This window comes from Aquila chrysaetos, chromosome 3 (assembly GCF_900496995.4).
Source record: "Aquila chrysaetos chrysaetos chromosome 3, bAquChr1.4, whole genome shotgun sequence".
In the NCBI taxonomy this organism is placed as follows: Eukaryota; Metazoa; Chordata; class Aves; order Accipitriformes; family Accipitridae; genus Aquila; species Aquila chrysaetos.
This window is the reverse complement of record NC_044006.1, coordinates 32,053,761-32,078,373: the sequence shown is the minus strand read 5'-3', so window position 1 is coordinate 32,078,373 and position 24,613 is coordinate 32,053,761. Positions and strand designations below refer to the sequence as shown.

Genomic DNA, 24,613 nt, shown 5'->3' with positions numbered 1-24,613 from the left:
AACACAGTTTCTCATATAGGTATGATGACTCCCTTCCAAAACCAGAATCAAGGGCAACAAAGGAAAGAAACTTTTCCTCTCTCATGTCTATTCATCATCAGATCTCTGGCAAGCAGAGATAAGAGCAAGGTCCCCTCCTAGCCACATCAGCAGAGTAACAGCAGTAGTATGGGAAGAAATTAGCCCTATCACCATTTCAGAGGCTTCTGTACACAAGTGGGGCTCTTGCCACTTTGGAGAAATCTTGTGGAGCTGTGTGAAGGACGACAAAGTTGTCTGAATACACAGTTAAGCCAGGCTGGACACATTTTGGAGTCAAATCAATGACCTTATTCAGAAAGCAAGTAGCCAGAAAGCATGGTCAGTGGTTTGGGGCACAAATATATTTTATTTACACACGGCAGGCAAGATTAACCTGTCAAGCAAGCTTAGTTCTTGCATTACCAGATGATGACAAATAACTCACTGCATGTCAGCTTGGAGGTCCAAAAAATTTATGCAAATGAAATGCCTTAAAACTCTTACTTTAGAGATATTACATATTCCCATTGTTTTTTTCTTCTTAACTCACCAATCACAGTGCAAAGAGGAAGAATTTTTCTCTCTCATTCCTAGTCTCTCCTGAACCTATAAATTTAATTTTTTTTCTTCCTTAATTTTCCTACTCCCTCAATTTTCTCTCATTGCCTGGAGCAATATTTTCCTCAAACACCTGAAAAATGTCTTTCCACTCATTATTTCACAATGAAAGTTGGGGAAGACAGACAGGATAATGGTGTCCTACTGCCAAAAGTAGGCTCTTCTGGAGTAATTGTGTAATTTGGCAAGACTACTACAAATTTTTAAGTACAGGGAACAGTTTGTCTACACTCCCCACCCCTTCTTCACACTGTCAATAAAGTCACTACTTTCAAAAATACACTAGGGTTAAAAGGTTTCCATTAGAAATCACATCATTTAAAAGGAAGTATAGGAAGAGCTGCTCCAAGATCAGAGGAAAGAATGAAGTCCTACTTTTTGAAAATGCACAGACATAAATATCTTGAAAACTTGTACTGTACAATGCAACGAATGTGATTAAAATTACATGAAGCATGATAATAAGAGAGGAGAGGGTGGCTATACCATGCTGAGACTATATTTAATGATAGTTAAAAGGGAAGAGGTATGATGTGAAAAAGGCTGAACAATGGTTGACAAGTATGACTAAGCTGAACACGTGAAACAGAGCATCTTGTCAGACGCAGAGAAGTCTTCTGAGCAAACTGGCTAAAATGCATATGAGGTCTTATGAAAAAAAGAAATGGGAGAGACAAAGTAAACACTGCACTTGAAACGCAGCAGACAGGAACGAAGGAGCAAGCCCCAGGAGAAGGCAGCATCTTAGAAGACAGCACAGATAATGATGCTGCTTGAAAGCATGCAGAAGACAAAGTCTCTTGGAGAATCTGAAAACTATTACTCTACTACACAAACAAGGTGATAATGGAGACCTGAGAAAGCACAGCATTTACAGACAATTGGTCTGTTGTCTACAAAGTTTTTACCAAAGTAAGTGAGGGTAAAAAAAGAAGTCCTTACTAAGGCAAAACTTTGTAAAGTCTGATTTAGTTGAAATACTTACCAATAACCTACTTGTTCCTGCAGAAATAGAGGTAGCAGTGACAAAGAAAAAAGGGGAAAACCAATCAATGACAAAAAAGTCAGAGTACAAATTATTAAAGACTACAACTGGGAAGAATATATGTAAATAAGAAGTTAAATTATTATGTGGGATGTTCTCAGGAGTTTAAATATTAATTCTAAACATAATAACGTTTCATTTTCCAACTGCAACTTTAAGCTATGTATAAAAAGTAGTTACAATTACATTTATCATTCAGTATAACAGAAAAATTATACCTATTAAAAGTACAGTTTCAAGAAAGTCAAGAACAAATGTTTCAAAGCATACTTGTTTTCTTGTGCTTTTCATCTCATTTTTTAATCACACATACAAGAATTTTTATTACCTAAGCACAACAGCAGACTGTCCTGCATTATTATACTCTGTATTTTCCCTCTTTAGCTCTCAAAATAGCAGTCCTCGACAGAGGGCACCAATTTCTTAATTCTGCGGGGAAACACCTAAGCTATGGACTAATTTACTTTCATTCACTTGAAACTGGGGAGAGTAGAACAAGTATGGTTACTTGATTATTTATTTGGTTTTGGGGTTTTTTTTCCAGAGTAAAGGTATGACGTATGAATAAGGACTGAGCTTAGTAGAAAAGTTCGGGCTGATAAAACATTACTCATGCTCAGCACAAAGGAATTTTGTTTAAGGAATAACTTTTAAAAAGTACTGACATCTCTGCTTATCATAAAGCACCCTTTTGTTTTTAAATTGAAAGTTCAACTAAGAGAAGTTCACTCTGCATTGACCCCTCTATTCTTCCAACTTGGAAAATATTTACCTTAGTGCATGGACTATTGCAGAAACTAGGATGTAAGTTGTAAGAAGCCAGACTTTTAACAGAATAATAAAAGAGAATCTTACAAAATGGGGAGAAGACCAAGGGTGACAAAACACATAATTTCAGAAAGGTATACACTGGAATTAGATCATTAAATCCTTCAGTATTAACAGAATTCAAGTGTTTAACATGAATTATGTACAAATTTTTATAAAATGTGAGAGCAGTTTCTTAAGTTTGAACATTATGCATTTATGTATTATAATGACTAGTTTTGCAAAAGTTCCTATTTCTAAGACAGAACCTTTTAATAAAATTTGGGAATGTACCACAGTGAAAAAAGCATGCAAAATGCCTAATAAGAGGAATAGTAAAGATGATGCATAACTGGCTTGGAAAAAGATAGAACTGAACCCATAAAGAAATAATCCCCAACCAAGTTTTCTTAACTATTGTCAGTAAAAGCTGAAGAAAATCAAGCTATTGACTGACTTACTTTAAACATATCAATCATGACAGATTCATCTATATTTAGTCTTTTACCTCTATTAAGAGAGTACATAGCACCCATACCATATTCTGCAAAATCTTACAGAACATCCATCAATCACAAACCACCCAAACTTTCAAATGACATGCCACATCATTCCTACCACAGCAACTAAGTCAGCAATGTAATTCTTGCTTTTTCATGGTTAAGATGCCACTGTTTGTACAAACTATTAAGAAATACTTCGCGTATTGCTCACATTTTAAATGATCTTTGTAGAGAATGCTACTGAGCATTTTCTATTTTTCTCTGTTTACAACTGCTGCCTTGGTCTATCAGTCAAACAGTTGAGAAATTTGATTAGTTACCTACATTAAACATCTACACTTAGAAGAGAAATATTTTGTTTACATTAACCAGATCATACTAATAAGACGCACGTATGCATGCATACACACACACACAGCATAGACTGTAAGTAAGTTTTAGCAGGTATGTGCAGTTGGAACAAATTAGTTTAAATGATATTTTGACTTTTCAGCCATTTGAAAAGTGACATGGTAACTCAAATGCTTTTATTTATCCAATTACAGCTTTTATGTAAAGAAGTATATGCTTTCATTGCTTTACTCATCCATAACATTACTGAAGCTAAAAGAAACTGCAACTATTTAAGAAGTATGTTTTGTTCTTCACTGTTCAAACAAAATCATGATCTGTCATTTGATATATACATAAGCATTATATCTGAAAAAGGAGACAATGTCTTGAGTTTGAATACTGAGATAGCACGAAACCACAACATGCTAGTAAGTTATATTTTAATAAGAAGGGGTGATGGGGTTTTTTTAGCATGAAACTGCAACATGCTAATAAATTATATTTTAATAAGAAAGGGGTGTTGGGTTTGGTTTGGGTTTTTTTGGAGGGTTTTTGTTGTTTTTTAAACAACTGACTAAAGAGCGATCATAGTACTCCTATTTCAGGAACGCCCTTACAAGATCAGGATCATAGTGCACCAAGTACTGCAAATATGTTTGTTCACATACATGTATTCATCTCTCCTCCGAAGAGCTTACACTCTAAAATAGACAAGAAAAAGCAATGGTTACAAGGGGAGCAATGCCTCCATTATATACTTTAGAAAGTCACTAAGAAACCTGCCCGAGCTTACACAGAAAGTCAAACAATTCTCGTAAGTCTCTACGTGTCACCATATATAAAAATGCCTATTTGCCCACAATGACATTGAGACAAGAGTCACAGAAAAAGTAAATCATGACAGAAATTTGGTCTGCCTTTCCATGTAGCACTGCCTTGTTAACCACAGCCTTAGCAAGGCTGTACCACAGATCCCTAAAATCAGTGACTGAGCAGTTAAAATATAAATAATAAAATGCTCAAACAAAAAAAATTTCTGGTTTTGAATGAAGAAGAAAGCTCTTTAGAACAGTTCTTGAGGGGCAGCATAAAGAATGCCAGAGTTTGAGCCCGCACCCCTCTCGGCTCGCTCAGGTGTTCATCCCTTCACCTTCCTTCTGTCTCTTGGCAGCACTACCTCCTTTGCTCTTGCTGTCCTTTCCTGCACGTGCATGTCAGCTGGTAGGGACCAGCCCAAACAAGCAGGAGCCTGAGCTTTCCCAGTGGTACACTGGAGCAGCCCACTGCACCTTGCTGTATTAGCTAGCCTGCCAGCAGTGTATAGAACAATTGAGAGACTGATAGGATCAAAACAGCAGCTAGAGGACAAAGACCAGTGAGGTGTATTTAAGTAAATCCTTCCGTGATATAAACAAAACAAATTAAAAAACCAAAAAACTGTGAACTTCTAGAGCAAGACACAAGCTAATGAAGGATGCACGCCAAATGTGTACTATATACATACTTCAGCAGCAAATAACTTATTTGAAGAAAAAAAATCTTCTCATCCAATTCCCACTTTTTTAAAGTGTAAGGCACTCATTACAAAATAATGTACAAATCTTCCATCACTTTAGACATCTAAAGTTCTGAGGTAAGACTACTCAGCATTACTACTAACCCAAAATGATTAGAGACACAGATTTATAACTATTTTCCCATTGTAGCCTTTCATTCTAGGTAGCAAAAAATTCACAACTTCCCAAAATCTTCTGCAAAAGAAACAATAATTCTCAAAAGGCACTTTCAGTTAAACAAACCATTCTCCACGCAAGAAAGATTTTATACTGCTAAGTATTTGGGTACTGAATTGTCACATTGTTACTTTTCACAGACCAGGTTTTAAGAATGGCAAAGAATTAACATCATTTATAGGCATTTTTCTATTTCAAATTAGATATCCTCCTTTATCTAAGAGGAGCATTAGTCCCTCAAAAAGATTTATGTTTCAGTAGACAGAAGATGTATTTTCGATGTCTTACAAAATAAAAATCTCCATGATGCTCTTGAAGGAGAACTCTCTCACACTTAAACCTTGTTACCAGTTTTCTAGAAGGATGCCTTATTCTGGATTTTAGGAGAGATCCGAGTAGCTGTTTCCCACATGGACACCAGCTTAAACCCACTCCTTTTACTGTAGGAGAAGCCCTCAGAAGGCAAGTCCATTGCACACTGGTGAGTGCAGTTAACAGCAACTGTGATAAATTTCACAGTATGGCCACCAACAAATTAGTGAGATTAAGCCAGGCATTAGTCATCAGCTCTGGTGAAAAGACAGACTTGTTCTTCCATAGTAAACTCTATCCATATTAAAGACTACTGAGAAGTAAGCCACAGGCACATAAAGGACAGCGTCTGCCTCCAGGCTTTGTTGTTTTATCAAGTAACTTCTTTTAAAATTTGCCTTTAACTACCATTTTTAGGAACACCTAATAAAAGCTCCCAAAGGAAGCCTGACATTCCTGTTGGTCATCACAAAAGGACACTCTTCCTCTCTCTAGCAGAGGTCTTGCCATACCTGTCCTTTACAGCAGTTGTATCAAATCAGAAATCAGTAAACTGGGAGTTGTGCCAAAAAGAGAAATCTACTTTTATTGGTTTTTCCTTGACAAGAAGCAATACCCAATACAATTCCTGGCTTTGTGCAGTGAGAATGCCATTTAAACATCTAAACTTATGCCTTTGTTTTCCAGAACTGTGTAGACATTGTACCATTCATTCTACTAATCCTATAATCTACAACAGCAGTTTCCGGTTTGGAAGACATCTCCGCAGGGCAGTAGGCAGGCTACAGAAGACTAACAGCTGTCTAATCTTTCAGGGAGATCCTCCAGCTCGAGGTTGAAAAATGAGTGAATGCTGAACTTGTTCTGCGAACAGAAGATTTTGGCCTGACACGCTCTCTGTCTGGTACTTTCCACAGAATGTGGTAGGACAGACTGAAATTCTGCTCTTGGTGTAAAACCACTCCTTAGCTAAAACTGTATCAAAACTGTCCGGAAGCTGGCCTAAAAGGAAAAAAACAGATGCAGTTGGAAAGGTTATGGCATACACATGGGAAGATAAATATTTTACACACGAGAATATGTTTTTGGGTAGAAGTCAACATAAACATGAAAACTGCCCTTCTCACTATTGTGTAGGTAGGACAATTTTTACTGACATCAGAGACATTCAAAACAATACTGAAAATTAAGCTTTTCGTTAAGGAAGGGAGTTCACGGCACTTAACATCTACACAATGACTTCCAGAAAGAAAAAGAAAAACTTCAATTCATTTACCAGGTTTCTACCTGCAACAAAATTCATACAAATTGCACTAAATCTTGAGACAGACTAATCTTGTTACATTGTCACCTAGTTACTCTAGAACCATACAGTGACAGCCTCAAGGGGAAAGAAGTTCATTTAGGTTCTTAAAAAAAGAAATGTTTCAGATGCATTTATATCAATTCAGCATGTTACTCAACCTACAACATAGGTGGGATTATAAATCCTGCAGTATGCTATTGTTGCTCTTGACCTAGTGTGGTATCTCACAAAGTTGAGGTTAATTCCATCCAGCAAAATAAAACAGCAAGCCTTCTGGAATAAATTCAAAGTACTAAAAGGACAATACAGTCTTCTAATCTATTAATATTCTGGCAAGAACATGTATACACAAATCCGAGTCTTTAAAAGCAATTTAGGCAAAAATTCTGATCTCACATGTATTAATATGGACAGCTACAAAGCTTTTTTTTTTTTTTTAATAGACAAATGGCTTGTATGCGAGTCATTTATAAAAGACAGAGAAACATCTTCTAAAGTACCAGCTATGACAACTTTTATTATCAATTCCTATTCCCTCAGGGACAGTTTTACAGAAAGAAATTGAAAGTGAGGCAAGGAAAAGAACCCTCTTATAAAAATACCAGCTTTTGTCTTGCACTGGCTAATCTGTTAAAGTAGGCTTTAAATTTATTTAAATGTAAATGTACATGGTGGGTTCCACCCCCAACTATGTCCCCCCATCCAAGCAAATATGAATAGTCTTTCATTCACTATCCAATCTCTGTATGTTTCTGTAACTACTCAGGGAACAAACCATCCTTATACCAAACCTAAGAAATCAGAATACCAGGGAAATAACTTTCTGAATGTGACTTCAATAAAATCCTTCAATTTATAAATAAAATCATGTTATATATCATCTCTCCAATGAAAAAAGTTTAAGGGGAGAAAAAAAAAATAGTAATATTGAAAAGTGGAATGCAACCCTGGCAATTACTCAAGAGCTTGCCACAGTTCCCAGATATATGGCAGAGATCCAACCTAAACAAAGCAAAGTTACCCGTAAGTTAGGGACAACTGATTTGGAAACACAGCTTTTCCAGGACATTGAAGAAACTCTGGTACTAATTTTGCTTAATGATGGTATTTTCATTTTTCATTTAGAGGTTGAAATGCATGTACTCCAACAACTGAAATATCAAAATCAGTTTTTTTTCTTTTCCTCCTGAAATTCACTTTATTTCTTCCAGTAGGGAGGGAGTATAAGAAATGCATGTGGCTTCCTTTTTTATTTGTTTAGTAGCAAACTGAATAAAGCTGCTGATGTTCTTACAGAAGTTAGCATAATGGTATGGTAATATACTGAAAGGTCTTCAGCATAAAAAGGAAATAATATTTACTTAGGATTCCCATCCCTAAGGAAAATCCTGCAAGACATTGTAAAAAGATAACAGTAAGTAGGAAAAAAAGCACATACTATCTTAAATAAACTGCACTTAACAATAGGGAAAAAAATATTCAAACCACATAGCTCTCTGAAGCAGGGTCATAAAAAGAAAGGAAAAAGGTCACTGAAGTATTTACAAACCCTGTTTTCACACGTGAATCAAAGTATTACTGTGTTTTCCATCTTGGCTTTGAAAGCCATTAAGTGAAATTAAATATTTATGCGTTTTGTTCTTTTTTCTCCAAACAAAAGATGGACCTTATCTTGTTACCTCAGCATTACTGGATGCAAAACTATCCCCTTTCAAAAGTAAATATTTCAGAATACCACCTTCTAGATTTTAACCTCTCGTCAAGAAAAACTAATGTTATTTCTAAAGGTTAATCTTTCAGTGAGCCTCCTACTGCTCAAGGTGTCTTTCTAATACTAATACAAAACATATCAGAGGCTTCTCCAGGTTTTTAAACATTTAAGGTCAAATATTTTAATCATCTCATTTTAAAAAAGTGGTGTCACACAGAATCAAAGAAAACTGAACAGACAGTGGGATAACAGAAAGAATCTGTATAACCTGCTTTTTCTTTTTCTGCTTCCACTTACTGGAAGGAATCAAGCAGGGAGGTCCAGTTGAAACTACAAGACTAACAAAACTTTTAGCAGAAAATGAGAACTAGCTCATGAAAGCCCTTAAACCAAGTGAAAAACAAACAGCAGAGATGAAACTAAGAACAAGGAAGCTAGTTTACCAATGTTTGGGAAAGCTGTGGCAGGAAATGTATTTTCTAGAATAAAAGTGAACAAATAGATGAAGATTGAACTTCTGAAACCCAAACAAGATTTAAAAAAAAAAAAAAAAAAACAACAAAAAAAAACCCAACACAAAACCCATGACACATAGGAACTGTATGTGAGCCAGACTTAGAAAGAGTTACAAAGCCTTCTGGGGAAGTCTATCAGGTCTACTCTCAAGGCTGCCAAAGCTGCTTTCTGTACCACAGGGAACTGGGGCAAACGAGAGTCTATCACAAAACTCCTGGTCTTTTAAATACAATTCAGTAGTCCAGCCAGAAAGCTTTGGGCCAGCACGAAAGGTACAATTCTGGCAAGGTACCTTGTCTCGTCTCCCGGCTGAAGAACGCGGCGCATCTCACCGGGCAGCAAGAGCACCTGGAGGGGAGCGGCCGCCTGGAAGAGGCTTCGCTTGAGCTGTCCAGGGCGCGGGTGCTGAACAGGGCTCTGGCCTGGGAGGGGCTCGCCTGGGCTTTGGGGTTTTCCTCTTCTGGCTTCTACAGAGTGTGTATTAAACCCTGAACAATTTATCCTTTATTGTTAGTCTTTTGTTAATCCTGCTATTAACTGCAGCTAGCCAAATACCACAACAATGACACAAACAGATATATTAATACATGAGGTCTCTCTTCTGCAGCCAGGCCAGAATCAAGCCCTTTTAATGGGTTTTACTCTTGATCTTAGGCAAGATTCATGGCTTAAAGACGCAAAGATACTAATTTCAGTTTGTGTAAAGGATGATGAGGTATATGCAAGCATAAAAAAACCCTGAAATCCCCCTCTATTTATACAGCACTAGTGCCAATTTGTACACAGAGTCACAATTGTACTATTGTCTGTGTTATGGAAAGGTTTTTCACAGCCAAATCGGATGCTTTGAGCTTTAAAGAATAATTGCAGCTGGCTTCCTTGTTTATACAGGAAGAATCAGCTTCAAGTTTACTAGCTAACACAAATAGTAATACCAGATAAGTCTCTACATAAGTCTGTTTTTAATGAATTCTCTTATCAATCTGTCCTCTTGAATCTGGCTAGGCAGACAGTCACTGACAGAAACGGCAACTTAAGTTTTTTAAGACAGTTACTTTATTGTTAAATGTTGTCTGCTTCATTACCACCCTGGTTCTTTTTTGTCAGACACATCTAGCAAATTAGAGCTTTTTACAAGCCTAATTCAAAGTAAGCTAACATAAAAATTGAGAGATACTAAAGCGTAACAGTGTAACAAATGCCCCTTCAGTTACATTTCAAGGCTACATACATTGTTGACATTGTATCTAATAGCTAGAAAGAGTCAAGTACAATTAAAAAGGAAAAAAAGAGCCCTTCGCATTTGTAATGAAGAAAGAACTACCCATTAATAAAAATGCATCAATTGCAAATTTCAAAATTGAGAATCAATTGTGAAAGAGTAATTTGCTTATTAGGAAGTCTTCCAATGGTAAAATTAGTTGTCAGAATAAAATACCCAGGGAAATAGACAGTTTTCCATTCAGAAATTAAGAAAGAATAGATAAACATCATCTACTTGGAATGGGCTAAACCCAGCTAATCCCACATTCCAGTGCCAGGAAGGAACTGTTAATCTCAAGGTCCATTCAAGTGCTATGATCATCAATGAAGAGACTTTCACCCACACATAACTCATTAGAATTAAATCTGTTCTTGCAACCCCTTTTGTGTAAAATTTGGAGGAAAAAGATATTGTATGCCTACTAACCTAAAAATAATAATGAAAATTCATTTATAATGTCAAGAGCAAGGCCTGTTGTTTTCCAACACACTGTGTGATAAAGGAAAATGCAATGTTTAAGTGTTGCATACAACAATAACTGACTGTAATAGTATTTTTCCTCTCTACTTTTCCCTTTATGGACAAGTACTTGTGGTGATATTCCTAATCCTCAATTATAGGGTTCAACTGTCATACTATTCAATGACTTTCCGGGTTAGGAAAGCACCATTAAAATTAGCTTGCAGTTTAGGAGTTTCTGCAGAGGGCTATAAATCTAACAATTTGAAGATGTGAATACTGAGATGACAGAAAGAGCTCCTTTCCTTCAGCAGAGGAAGGCATCCTTGTCAGTTATATACAACAACTCCTGACAAATGGGATTATGCTCTTCAAGGCAGGTTTGTGAGTATACCAAACATTCTGCATGTGCAAGACTCACTGACTTCAGTAAAGTTGTCCTCATAGTGTTTTAGCTGTACCAGTAGCTTAAAAACATTGTACCTAGTTCATTTATCATCACTGCCTGAAGGAGCATAAGGCTAAATATGTCAGAGAGAAATTACAGTAGGGAAAATGCAAGAAAAACAAAGTACTGATTTGAAGGTTTTCTTCCTTTCCTATTTCTATATGAAATTTGACATGTCTGAAATTGAATTACAAGTGTGTAATTTCGTAAATTTACAAATCTGTAAGGCATAAACAGAAAACTGACAGGATTAGAATTTAGTATGTTGACATCTAAGTTCCAGGCTTTAATGCCTTGTGCTATATATGCAGCACATTTACCCAGTTAGATCTCTGAGGAAGCAAGTTTAATCAGTTTTAACGTGTGCGCACTTCAAAATACTGCTAAAGAAAAGAAAAATTTACATCACAATTTTTAAGTTTGGAGAAATGTAAGTTAGAAAAACTAGAGACAAAAAAAAACCTAAAAATAGATGCCCTAAAATAAAGAATTCCATCAAAATGGCCTCTCTTCTCTTTGATATAGAACTAATTATCTATTTTCAGTGTGTTTCTCTTCAGTGTTGCTCCTCCATTAACACTACAGATATAACTATTGCTAGATAAAATTAGGATAACTAAATTAAAATCCAAATTAATAGCCAAAATTATGTCTTTTTAGGAAGAAAAAAGCCTTAAACTAAGACACTGATTTTTTTTTTTTAATGGGAATATTTTCAAGACCCAGCTAAATCAGTGTTTCTGCAATTTATTTTTGCTTCCAACAGCACTTCAGTTACTAATACAGGTGTTGTGAATAAGATGAGTCATCTGCACAGAACACAGCAAGACGGCAGAGAAAAGGAAGAAAAAAGGAGATGCTCTCAATAAGCTATACACACACAGAGCTTTAGTGTGTCACAGGATCACATTTTAAGAGATTGGAAAAAAACTGTATCAGTGCACACATATCTGTGCATTCTGATTCCCTCTGAGTAAGAGTAATTCAACAAACACCACCATTCCATACAGATTTTTCCTCCTCCTCTCTCTTGCTTACAAATTTGACATCCCTTTCAGAGGACTTCCTTTGGGGTTAACATTTCCTGGGGTGCTTATGTTTTTCACTCATTTTTATTCTGCATCTTTGTGGATAGTGTCAGGCCAGCCACATGTTGAATACAAACATTTGGTTTTAAACATATTTCAAAGAATGCTTGCAAGATACAGCTAACAAAGTTTTACAATTAAGAATAGACTGCCATGGGACACAGCTGTTAAACAGCCCAGAAATAGTCAAAATCCATGATGGGAAATGGAAGAAAAATAAGAGTCTCTAGAGGTGCATTTTACAATTAGTACTTTGCAGCACTTTGTAAAATGCAGAACATTTTAAAAATATTACAGGTAAATAAAAACAGAGACATTTGACTAATTGCAAGCTTTTAAGAGCTTTGCTCATATCGACAAATTATGATCACTTTTGCATACTTAACCTGCAAGCAAAGGTATTTGTTGAACCAAACGAGGGGAAAATGAGAATAATCCCCAAATTGATATCATCTCATCTACTCCAGCATACCTTCAGGTGTCCCATTCTCAGCTCATTATATCAGAGCTGTAGCTAGAGTTATTTCCATTATTAAAAGGCAGTATAACTACATTAGCCCAGCACCCTGTTTCTCAGCATAGTTAGCAATCCAGACACACCACCAAACCAACAACATGGCTGTATAGCTTTTCAGCCTCAAAAAGCCAACATTCAATACCATGCCACACCCTCATTTAATATCACACTACACCCTACACCTGCCGTTTTCATTAGTTAACTAATGAACAATTGGTGGAATGGCAGAGATGGAAGGAACAACCTGTAGATAGCAAAATACAAGAATCACTTCTCCAGCACACTTCAACAGGGATCCACTTCATTTTTGGATGCTTTTGGCTACTTCTAGCTTTGCTAAGTACATGTTTTTCATCAATACAATACGAGGATAAAATACAACATCTGTATGCCAGTATTTTCATCAGTAAATTAAAGTTCAGCTAAAATGGAGGTCAATACCATTAACCCACTATTAAAAATCAAGCAACAGCCACACATAAGCAAGTATTTTGCAGAGAAAGACTGCCACATCTCTTACAACAACTATAAGGCAAGTCATACTTAGCATTGATAAAGACTGTTCAGAGTATAATTTTTTCCAAGAGTTGAAAGAAACTACAGAAATTAATTCCTACTGACTTTTCTAGCACTACTAAAAGCAAGGACTGCAGCAGAGGTCCTGGAAATTTTTTGGTTTGTCTCTTAATAATAAATAAAATAAATTTTTAAAAAGGTGAAATATTTAACAAGTTTTTAAAAAGATTATTTAGCCAGTGGTCAAAATTACCTTGATCAAAGATTGCAGCTAGCCAATCCCTAAAAGAGAATCAATACTGGCCAGAATTTAAAAATGAGAATGCTTCTCACAACTGCTCCATGACCTCAGGTTCCACAACAGTATAAACTTGCCTTATCTGCGTGGATAGGAACAAACAATCTCAACACTGCTGTCAGCCTAAGCGGTCTTCATAAAGCTTAATACTAACTCACTTTTCACAAATCAACAGAATTCCCCAACATATTAAACTGTTTAATGTCAAGAAATTACATCATCTGAGCTTAAAACTCTTTTGAGCATTTCTTCTGAATAAACCCTTAAAGCAAAATGTACAATCATTAAATACATTTAAAAGGTTGGTTGCCTGCACACCTGTAGAGAGAAGTCATATATACCTACCCAGCCCACTAGAAAGAACTCTTGCCCTCCAGCTCCAAATGTGTTCATCATTTCCTTTTGACTTCATCAGCTGAACACAACTGTGTGCTTTACAACTGGAGAGGCACAGTGGAGACACAAAGGAGAATAACCTGGGCTGAACACGTCATGCCCCACACTTGCACAACATAAACCACATTATTTGCATTAGCCTTCTTATTTCTTTGTTTGCAGCAGAACTAGTCCCACATTTGCAAGGAACATTTCCTTCATTCCCTAGCTGTATGCTGTCACTGGATCTTGGTCTTATCAAGTGTGTGAAAACCAAAATTTATTTTAGCACGCAGTTTATTATGCTAGCGATGGAATCTGTACGTCCTCCAAACTGGAAGCTATTTCAGTATTGTATTTTACTTCTAAAGCATTTTAGGCACTTTGGTTTTTCACATCCATGGTTACGAAGAAGCCCAGTATCATCTGTCTTTGAAAATGTTATCACTTACAAAACACACAAATTCACAGATATGAAACATTCAGATATAAACTAATCCAAGGCTGAGCTGTAGCAAACATACAATTAAAGCTAACTGAAGAGTAATATAATTCAGTCCTTAAGAAGCAAGGCAATGCCTATACACTTGTCATCTAGTATCTAAATGTTAGTCACCTAGTATCCAAATGTTAGGACAGGTGAATTAGCTATTCAAAGGGTGTTTCTTTGATAGCATGCAACCCTTTTACACATATGAATTTCATGCTGTTTTCATTCACACACTGTTCTAGTCAATCATTTCTCTTCAGCCAGCAACAGCATTATGGCTCTACTGCACGGGTGGAGCAGGTATTTTACTTCTTTACACAGCAATTTAAAAAAATGGAAAGTAGTTTTACAATTATGTTTTATTATTTTGGAATTGTAATTTGTTAATAGAGTGATAGTGCTTTAACAAAAAGTGGGGTCTTTTTTGTTTTGAACTCAAACAATCAACTTGTCATATATTTAGTACTACTCCCAATATATAAATAAAACAGGCATCTATCCACACTGATCTGACTACCTCTAACAACTATACCCACCTGGTTAGGGAGGAAGAAAACCAAACCAAAACACTCAAACCAACCCTAATAGACCATTAAGGCTGCAAAATCACAACAGTGAAAAATTAAAAAACTCTAGAAGAAAGTTACATAGGTAACACTGTATTTGGGCACTTCGCACCTGAACTCAGTAATATTACCTTTCAGGATACTTCATCAAAATCACCTCTGAAGATGAATCATGCTTATCCAATTTAAGAGACTATAGGAGCCCTGAGCCACCTGCTGCACAAGCATAATATGCCTTACAATATTCAGAATGCAGAGGTGTGATTTTCAACTCATTCTCCCCAAAAGACAGCAAAGCACCAAAGAAAATGGACAGCAAATCCTCCAATTTGACCTCTTAGGCTACTTCAGCCATCCTTGCTTTAGGCTACTCTAGTCATCTTTGCTGATGCAGCAAAGACAATGAGAAGAAAGAGGACTGCCTCATGGTGAAAGCAGTTAAATGACCATAGAGAACTGCATTTTACTATTGCCACTGTTCTTTATATTCCAGAGATTGTCTACCATTAGCTCTCTGAAATTTGCTTAACTGATGATGCTCTGCTCTATTTGGTAGGGCCACAGCATTTTCCCAAGACAGGCAAGATTCTTCCCCATACTGGAACTTCAATCCATATGCATGCTCAAGAATCAAGGAGTGATGTTCTTCAGTCCACAAGAAGCAAAACTTCTGATAGCTGCAGGTAGTCAGGATTCAAAAGCAACACGATTTTCAGTGAACTATCTAGGATTCTTGGCAGGAAGACAGTTTATTTTTTAAGTTTTCTGAAAGACTATCACCAGATTGGCCCAGATTTCATTATAAAATAAATTTTTTTAAGATTCTCAGAACACTGTCTGTGTGTTCAGGCAATCTGCAGAAAGCACTTCTAAGCAGACCTTTCTTTTGCTGCACATGGAAAACTTCACCACTTTTAAACTTCTTTCATGAAGGCCACATCTGTTAGTGTACACTATGACAGCTTTTATTTTAGCAGTACAGAAGAACTGCATTTAGGTTATGCTCAGCGCAATTCAGCAAGAACCCTCCCTTCAACTTTGTGTCAAATTCAATACTCAGACAGATGCATCTGTATTTTAATAAGACATGGGTCCTTCCCCTTTTTGCATTGAGTCCTAATAATTTAAAAAAATGTGGTAAGTGCCTTAACTATATTTCAACTCAAGCAAATGTATACACACCTATACTTTACAAAAAAAATTCCCAGGAGAATCATAACCAAAGCTTCATTTTTCCCCACAGAATAGCCTTTATGCATTTTCAGGCAACATGCTAGTACAGACTTAACAAAGAATGTAATTTACTAGTGTTGATACTATTCCAGATGCTCAACTAACCCCTCGTATCTAAAAACTCCACTTTCAATTTTTAAAACCATAATGAAATTGCAGTATAAATCAATCTGACATAGGGACTAATTATGGTAGCCTGACTAGGAAGTGTTTTGGAACACCACTAGTTTTAAAAGCCATTTACAGTTAAAATGTTGCTAAATAATTGTTTTATATAAATGACACTTCATATAGAAAGCCAAATAAATTGTAACAGCTCATTTTTTCTTGCCATTATTCTTAGGTGAATTCATTATAAGTTACTAGAAGACATGCAAAGTGCATACCAGATGAGAACTCTGTATTTATAGCACACTAAGTCAGTCAGCAAACAGAATCTACTAAAAATATCTGCAATGGTATGCAGCACACCCACCCTTTGGGGACTATTCACAGGCTGTGGTGGTCTGATTTTTAGACAGAGCAGACAAGGAAGAAGAAAACGCCCAGGTAGGTCAGTTCCTAAAAACGACTAAGAGTAACGGAGTCGAATCCCACACAACACTTCATATTCTGTTTGGCAGGCAGTCAGACATCCTGAGCCCTACGAGATTTTCCTGCGTGCTTCCTGATCTCTCCGGGTCAATACTATGCAATTTCCATGCAGAAAACAGAAGTGTGTCCTGAGTGAAAGTGAGAACCAGCCTCATTCTTTCTATGGTTTACCCTCCCATTTCTGCAAGCGTGAAGAATTTGAAGCCTACCAAAGAACAGACGTCAAAGAGCTCTGGATGCACAGTGAGACATCCTTGTGAAAGTCACGGTGATCATTTACAATGGAAAGGTGGCCTTAGGAACATAGGCACTTGTTTAGGAAATACCTAACCAGAGAGTAGACAGCAAAACCACTTTCCTGGATGCTTAAGAAGTGCTGTTCTGGTTTTACTCAGGTAATTGTTTTTATACAAATTGTTTTCTTTTAATTGATAAGATATGTGTCCTTAAAGATATTCCAAAATAGAAACTCAGAGCACTCAAAGGTTTATCACTGTTTCTTTTCATGGGTTAAACATCTGCAAGAACAACATGTTCCATTACCACAATAAATGAACAAATTTGTAGAAACGACCATATGTCTTTGCTGAAACTAATTAAACCATTAATGAGCAGTAGACACACTGCAGAAAAATCTTGAAAACAATATAAATTTGGTTCATGCATCTGCAAATAGCAGGGAAAACCTACTCAAAAATCTTCGTAACATTATTCAAAACTTTAAAGTTTCACGCAAGGCTAAGACAGCAAATCAAGAACAATTACATGATGAAGTTTTCCATGAGCAGCTGGCAAGAACAGGAGAAGACAACTTACCCAAACAGATGAGTAGGCAACGTGTTTTAAAAATAGTCTTGAATTTCTAGCAGTGACAAAAGGCTTTCTTTATAAGACAAAAAAAATGACTTGGGAGGTTTTTGGTGACTAGTCTGCAATTATGTGAGAGAACATGAGGAGAGGCACACTGTCAGGATATCAGGGTTGGATAGGTATTCTGAAGACATTAAAGAGGAAGGCCTTTGTTTGAACTGGCACTGCAAAGGCTCAATCAGGTATTATCACTGCCTTGACAGCCAAAAGAAATATTTATATATGCCATTACAATTAGGCTGTTCTCTTTTCTTCAGACAATTAACTATTTACATTTCTCCCCTAAATGCAGTGCTGACATTTTTATTATTTGGCTTCTCCTAATCCCTTTTGTTTACCAGGCAGGAGAAGAAAAAGCAGCCCTTCAAAGATTGTCTATCAGTCACCTCAGTCTTTACTCCAGTGCCCCAAGTCTCTCATCACCACAGAGACCTGTCTCCAACTGGAGAAAATGAAACATGGCTCCCAGGGGCTTCACTTGCACTTGCACAGAAGATCCAAACAGTTCTTTTAACTCATTTGTCCAAATACTCAACATTTGAGACTAAAAGCACTCTCCTAACTGAGCTGGAGCAGGTGGGTCATAGTGTAGGACTTTTTGCTACTTTTTCCTGTCCTCTCCTTAGGAGAGTTTATATCTCTGCTGCCACCCAGGAACTGTATGCTGCCCACTGTACATATGCAGGAACAACAGAAGATCCCACTAAACACAGGAACAGCGAGACCCTGAAAAGGGATCGGATTCCTCAAACCCATCTGTCAGAACTGCTCTTCTGAAACTCCTATCAATAGACTTATCCTCAGACTGCTCTCATAGCACACTGGATTTTTCAACCTGCATTTTGGTTAATGGAATGCTAATACATTTCCAATACCTCCCATGTCTTCAGAGCCTGCAAAAGTGACTCTTTTCTCTCACTCTGGAGTCAACTCATTGGTATAACTGAAAAGAAAATGAGGCACACATCTATCTCCCCCCAAACTGTGGTTGTTGCGAAGTTATGTGTATGTGTACAGACATGTTTGTACTTCTCTCAGCTTTCAGACTGGTCTCCATTTTAACCTTCTTCTACAATCAGCAGACTTCAACCAGCCCCTCATTATTATTGCTCTCATTCTTCCAAAGTGGACAACCATGGATATGATTCTGTTTCACTGGTGCAGCAAAGTGAATAGAAACAAATCAAAACACTAAAGCAGAGACAGCCTCTTAGCTTTCACTGTGCTGCACCTTCTAAGACCTATGAGCTGCAACAGCAAAACCATCTGAAAAAGCACACGGGATTTTTTTGTGTTCACAACAGCAAATAGCAGTGTTATCATACCTCTAAAAAAAGGCAGAATTTTATGAAAAAGTTACAGTTTTTATTAGACTAAATCCTTACACTCTTTCCTCTTTCTGAATGGTTAGAAAATAATTTAGAGAAATATATATTGTATCAAAGATTCACCGGCCTTCCTCAACCATCAAAAAAAAATTTACAACTGCCAGGAAGTGAAGGTATGTCAAGTGGTACCAAGGCATACAAGCTGAAACTGCAACAGCAAGTTTCACTGCTTATAACATGATTCACACACAGAGGATACCCCAAGAGTCTCACTCTAAAACACGCTTCCCACACTTCTCCCAAGTCAGGGGCAAAGACCACAGACCTACAAATTTGGCTGGCAAAACAGGAGCAGCATTAAAGTCTAAAGTGTTTGAGAGTTTTGCGATTTCTCAAAGCAATAGTACTTGGGCGATACTGAGGAAGAAAGGCAAGGAAGTGACCAAAACACAGCCATACTTGCCAAAAAACAGTGTGAGAAAAATGAACAGAACCTCAAGAACATATTCAAATGTACCATATAACTAAACAGGTCAGATAGAAAACAAAACAAGATGCGGCTTTCTAGGCAGTTTGAGAGATATCTAAAAAACTTTTCTGAGACTTCACATCATTCTTCCACTGATATCTGCTTCCCACAATCCAACAAATAATTCAGGTTATAACCTGCAGCTTTTGTGAACTTTATTCTATAGAATGAAGAATTCATTCATTACTTCTACCAGGTATTATTACAAACAAATGCTACTATAACATACCTATAAGGTTCTACCCATACTATGTTACATACAATCAGTAGCTGGCGATAACTCCTGGAGTGTAGAGTACTTCATAAAAAAGCCTGATCATTATTTGGCTTGAGAAGAACATAACAAACTTCCTTCTCCTAATAAAGTTGAACAGATGCAACTTAATCTCCAAATTACCACTCCAAGTCTTGATATAGGCCTGAAAGCCATCAACAGTTGTATCTGACAACACTATGTATTTAAAAACCTGTCTATAAATACATCATATAAAATTGTATATGACCGTATATAACGCAATCTGAGATTTTGTATAATACTTGTATAGTCTCTGCTCGATCAACTTGAATGAAGAACTGATGGGGATATTTAAAAGACTCAATATGTAACACATCTGCTATCTTCAGTTGAATTTTTACATATTCTTCCCTAAGAGACTTTTAAAGATAAAAAAATATTTAAAGGCTTTATTCTTGTCTTATAACAACATTCCCAAGAAAAGATTTAAATTTGCACACCAGAAGGATACTTATACTAGGTGTTTTCACCAAGAATTCTCCCTGTTGTGACCACCTAGAAAGAGGATCACAAACATGAAATGGGTTCTGAGGAGCTGTCAACATTTTATGTGATGGAAGTAACACATCAGCAGTTACCCAAAGCAAAGAAAATTCCGAAAGACTGTCCATTTTTAGCTGAACCAATTGCTGCAAGCATCGTTGACAAAACCAAGCTATTTTGTAACTACAGCAGTAGCTTTACTGCGGTGCTGACAATCTACGCAGGAATGCTTACTGCCTAAAAACAGTGGAAAAAACTAACTGTGGATCTCAGGGGCAACTCTTCTACATGCTATTCTTAACAGAAGGTAAGAATATTTACTTTGGGGCTGGGAGAGAGGGGAAGTTCCATTCGCTGAGGAACAGAGCGGGAAACTTCTGGTCAAAATTCCTGATAATGGCATTATTGCCTTAAAGAAAGCTGGAACTCGGCGCTGTGTGGCGAGAAAGTGCTTGAATGTCACGTACAGGTTTGGCTTCTGCATCTGAGAGTGCCATAAGTTCTTATGGAATTTGGGTCTCACATTTGGTTAATGCTCTAAACCTACTCCAGGCATGCTTGTAATACGAAGTTAAACACCTTTTTTTTTTTTTTTTTTTTTTTTTTGTGAGACCAAGGCCCCAATTATTCAGTAAATTGAACTCTCCCTGACATGAGACGTAAAGTTACATAGCAGTATTTACTCTGTTATATGTTGATCATAAAGGTGCACCAGCCTGAGGTCAGACAGGAACATCAGACCCTCACAGTCAGGAAAGGCTGTTGTTACTACAGTTCCTATGAAAGGAACATAGAAAATAAGTGATCATACTTTCTAATACATTAACATACAATAACATAATACTTTTTATATTCTTGTTCAAATGGCATATTAACAAGCATAGTATGGATTTAAGTACGTTACATTAGAGAGTTAGTATTTATACATTAGTTCAGCACGCAAGGCTGCTCAGTAAAAGTGACAATAGAGTATAATTCACTAATGGCAAATTAATTACAGTAATTTAACAAATGCAACACCCATGTGTCTCTGATTGATGAAGCCAAGCAGTATGCCTAAAAACATAAATAGTTGGAGATTCAGTTCAAGTTATGGAAGTTATTCTTGTTCTTTTTTATTTTAATTTTGATAGAATTGCTATGCTAATCCTCAAAATTAATTTCAGTAGTTTTCACAATAAGAAGAAACAATTTGGCTAATTTGCAAGTTACAAAACAAGGGAGGGGACTTCAAGCATGCTTATGATACACAAGATAAATGCCAGATACCACACCTAGACAAGCTTGAGCTAGTTACCATCAGGACAAAACAATGCTTCAAGTTATTTTTCACCATGCTGATGCTAATATATCATCTCCAGTGGGGCTACTTCTTCCAAGCATCTAGTTATTACAAGGAACCAAGAAAACACAAAGCATGCAACTAAATAAGGACACCAACATTCAGTGTGATGTGGAGTAATGTATCACTGATATCACATAATACTTAAATTGAAGAAAAGAATAATGTTTCAAGTGAAACATTCACAGGTGTTGCAGTATTATGATTATTCATCCCAATAAGAAATACTAAGATTTTTAAAAGAGAAGCAGCAAGTAGATTCATTGACATCTTCTGACAACATAAGGACAGCGTATTTTCAAACTTGCTACTCAAACTCCTAGCATATGGCATTCCTTATTTATTAGTCAGTAGATAAAGAGAGTGTACCCCTCCTGGCACTTTTCCTGCACCAGAAAAAGCAACAAGCTTTGCGCCATTTCAGCCTATATCCTCTTTAATATATCAATTTCAGAGATTTGCAAAAGACAAAATATGCTGTAGTACAGCAATTAATAGATTATGTGCCATAAAAAAGTACGATCAAATTCAGAGTTATTCTGAAGTGACCTTCCTGCATCTGAATAAACACTTTCCTAGGTTATTGATCCTCACCACTGCATTTACATTTAATCCACTCCCTCCTGGCAGCAAAGCAGGTTGCAAGACATAGTTTAAGCAAGGAGAAAAAAAAAAAGTTTTACCTTGGAGCAACAGCTGGCTACATGTTTTAATTCCCTTGTGCGTAGCACAAACTGCACAATGCTCCGTGATAGGGCATCCTTTCATCACCAAGAGAAATGCATGCACCTTCTTCCCCCACAAGCTACCATGATGGTACAATGAGCATCCTTGCAACAAAGCACTCCTATTGAGCAGCTTGGTACTATGAAAATAGTTATGTTTTCTTTCTTAAGGGCAAATATTCCCTTATTATAATAGGGTTTGACAGCTTTCTGTTAATGTTCAACCACTGCGCTGGGAGGAGGTAGTTTTAGATCTAGGAAGTAACAGCTATGCTATTTTCAGGTCAACAGACATATAGGTGGCAGGCCATGTGACAGAAACCTTGCACACCCTATGACAGTCAGGCTGAAGACAGCTCTGCTTTGGCTAAAAACAGGTTGCATTACAGAAAAGAAGAAAGCCCAACCTGCTACAAATAGTATTCACAAACAGATTAACTAGAATACAGAAACGTAGAAATTTTACATTAGGCTCCTCTTTTCCAAAAGAAAGCTTTTGGTGAAGTTGGTTAGTATTTAGACAGGTTATAATACATACATATATTAGAATTATCAAGAGAATTAATCAATTTAAAAAGTCACCTTGCACCTTAATGCTTGACTTATACGAACAACGATCTTTAGAACAAGCAGTACTGAGAGTAGTCAGCAACTCTGAAAGCAGTTGGCAACTTACAGGCAGATTTTTAAGGTGAAGAACACAGGAAGTAAAATGCAAGTCCTATACCAGCCCTATTCATCTCAATATCACAGGAGAGACAAAAAACTATGACAACTTGCTCTACATCTAATATGCCTCTTAAAGAGCCTCAGCTTCTTGGTTAATTCAGAGTTTCGCTGTGTGTTTCTTCTGCCTCAAGAGCACATGTGGCCATCCTCAAGACTATACGGTACGGGTGCTGCAAGCCTGTACTTCAGCGGCACGGACAGCTATCCGGCTTTACTCATCTCTTAGGGGGAAAATAAACAAAGAAACTTACTTTAACTTCTGTTTTTCTTAATCGACTTTCAGAACCGAGAACCCGAGAACTTGGAAAGAGGAACAAGCATCAGCCACATACTAATCAGTACCTGAAGAGGGGTTTGGTCCGATTTTAGAATAAACGGCGGAGACACATGATCCAATTAAATTCTAATTATGTAAGCAGCAGCCAAGAGTATTTGCACAGGCACTGATTACAGCTATTAGAGTCTAAAGTCGCCGGCCGGCGAGGCTCTGCTTCCTCTTCGCCGTCCCGACCGCACCGCCGCGGGGCTCGTTTTTAACCTCCCCCTTTCACAGCTCTCCTTACAAACAATAGGAGACGCTGGCCTGAAAACCCCGTCTCCAAACCGTGCCCCCCTCCGGCGGACGCAAGCCTGAAAGAGCCGCCGCTCTCCCCAAAGTGATGATTCATTACCCGTCCCACCGCGGGGCCGGGAGCCGGGGAAGGAAACCCCCCGCCCGCCCGGGCCCCCAGCCCCGCAGCAGCGCGACAGGCAGCTAAACACCCCCAACCCCCCCCCCCCCCCCCGCCGCGTCGCGCCCGCCCCGCGGGCTGGCCCTTACCTCCGAACAGGTGCGGCGAGAGGTGAGCGGGCAGCGAGCCGATCACTAGCCGGGGCCCGCCGGACGAGCCGCCGCCGCCGCCGCCCCCCGCGGGCCGCTCCCGGCCGCCCTCCTCCGGGGTGCTGTTGACCGAGTCCTGCGAGCCGTAGGGGCCGCTGCTGTGGGGGATGTTGAAGGCGGACTGCGCGGCCCGGGCCCCGGAGGCGCTGGCCCCCCCTAAGGACCTGCTCCGGGGGGCCGACCCCGCGGCACCCCCCGCCGCCGCCGCCGCTCCTCCTGCCGCCGTCGCGCCGCCGGGAGCGGCATGAGGCGCCGCCGCCAGGTGCGCGTACCGCCCGGCAGCGCCCGCCGAGCGCCCGCCGGTCCCGTTAGCGCCGCCGCCGCTGCTGCTGCTGCTGGAGGAAGGTAAATCCCCGCCCGAGTACGCCCGGGTGCGGCCATTCGCGGCGGTGGGGCTGCTCTGCTTCGCGCCCATGGTCCCGCCGCCGCCGCCTGGCGCTGCCCGGTGCCCTTCGCCGCCGCCGCCTTTCCCGCGGCCCCCGGGGGTGGTGGGAGTCCGGCCCCGGCGGGGGCGATCCGAGGCGCGGGTCGCGCCGGGGAGGGGGGAGAGGGCGCGCCGGGGGAGGGTAACGGGTCGCTCGGTGGGTCGGTGTCGAGAGAGGAGAGCCGCCCGCCGGGATCCGGCTCAGCTGGCGGCCCCGGCGCGGCCGCTGCTTGCGGGTCTGGGGCGCCACCATGA

The 24,613-nt window shown here is 38.6% G+C and overlaps 1 protein-coding gene across 2 annotated transcripts in view; it reads right to left on the bottom strand.

Annotated features, from left to right (window-relative positions):
- The window catches only part of ZNRF2 (zinc and ring finger 2), a 60,657-nt gene extending 36,258 nt beyond the window's left edge, over positions 1 to 24,399 (bottom strand). For both annotated transcript variants that reach the window (XM_030009784.2, XM_030009785.2), the window contains exon 1: positions 23,875 to 24,399. In XM_030009784.2, coding sequence (XP_029865644.1) covers positions 23,875 to 24,349 — 475 coding nt within the window. In that variant the 5' untranslated portion in view covers positions 24,350 to 24,399. The remainder of the gene's footprint in view (positions 1 to 23,874) is intronic.
- Positions 24,400 to 24,613: the final 214 nt, after the last annotated feature.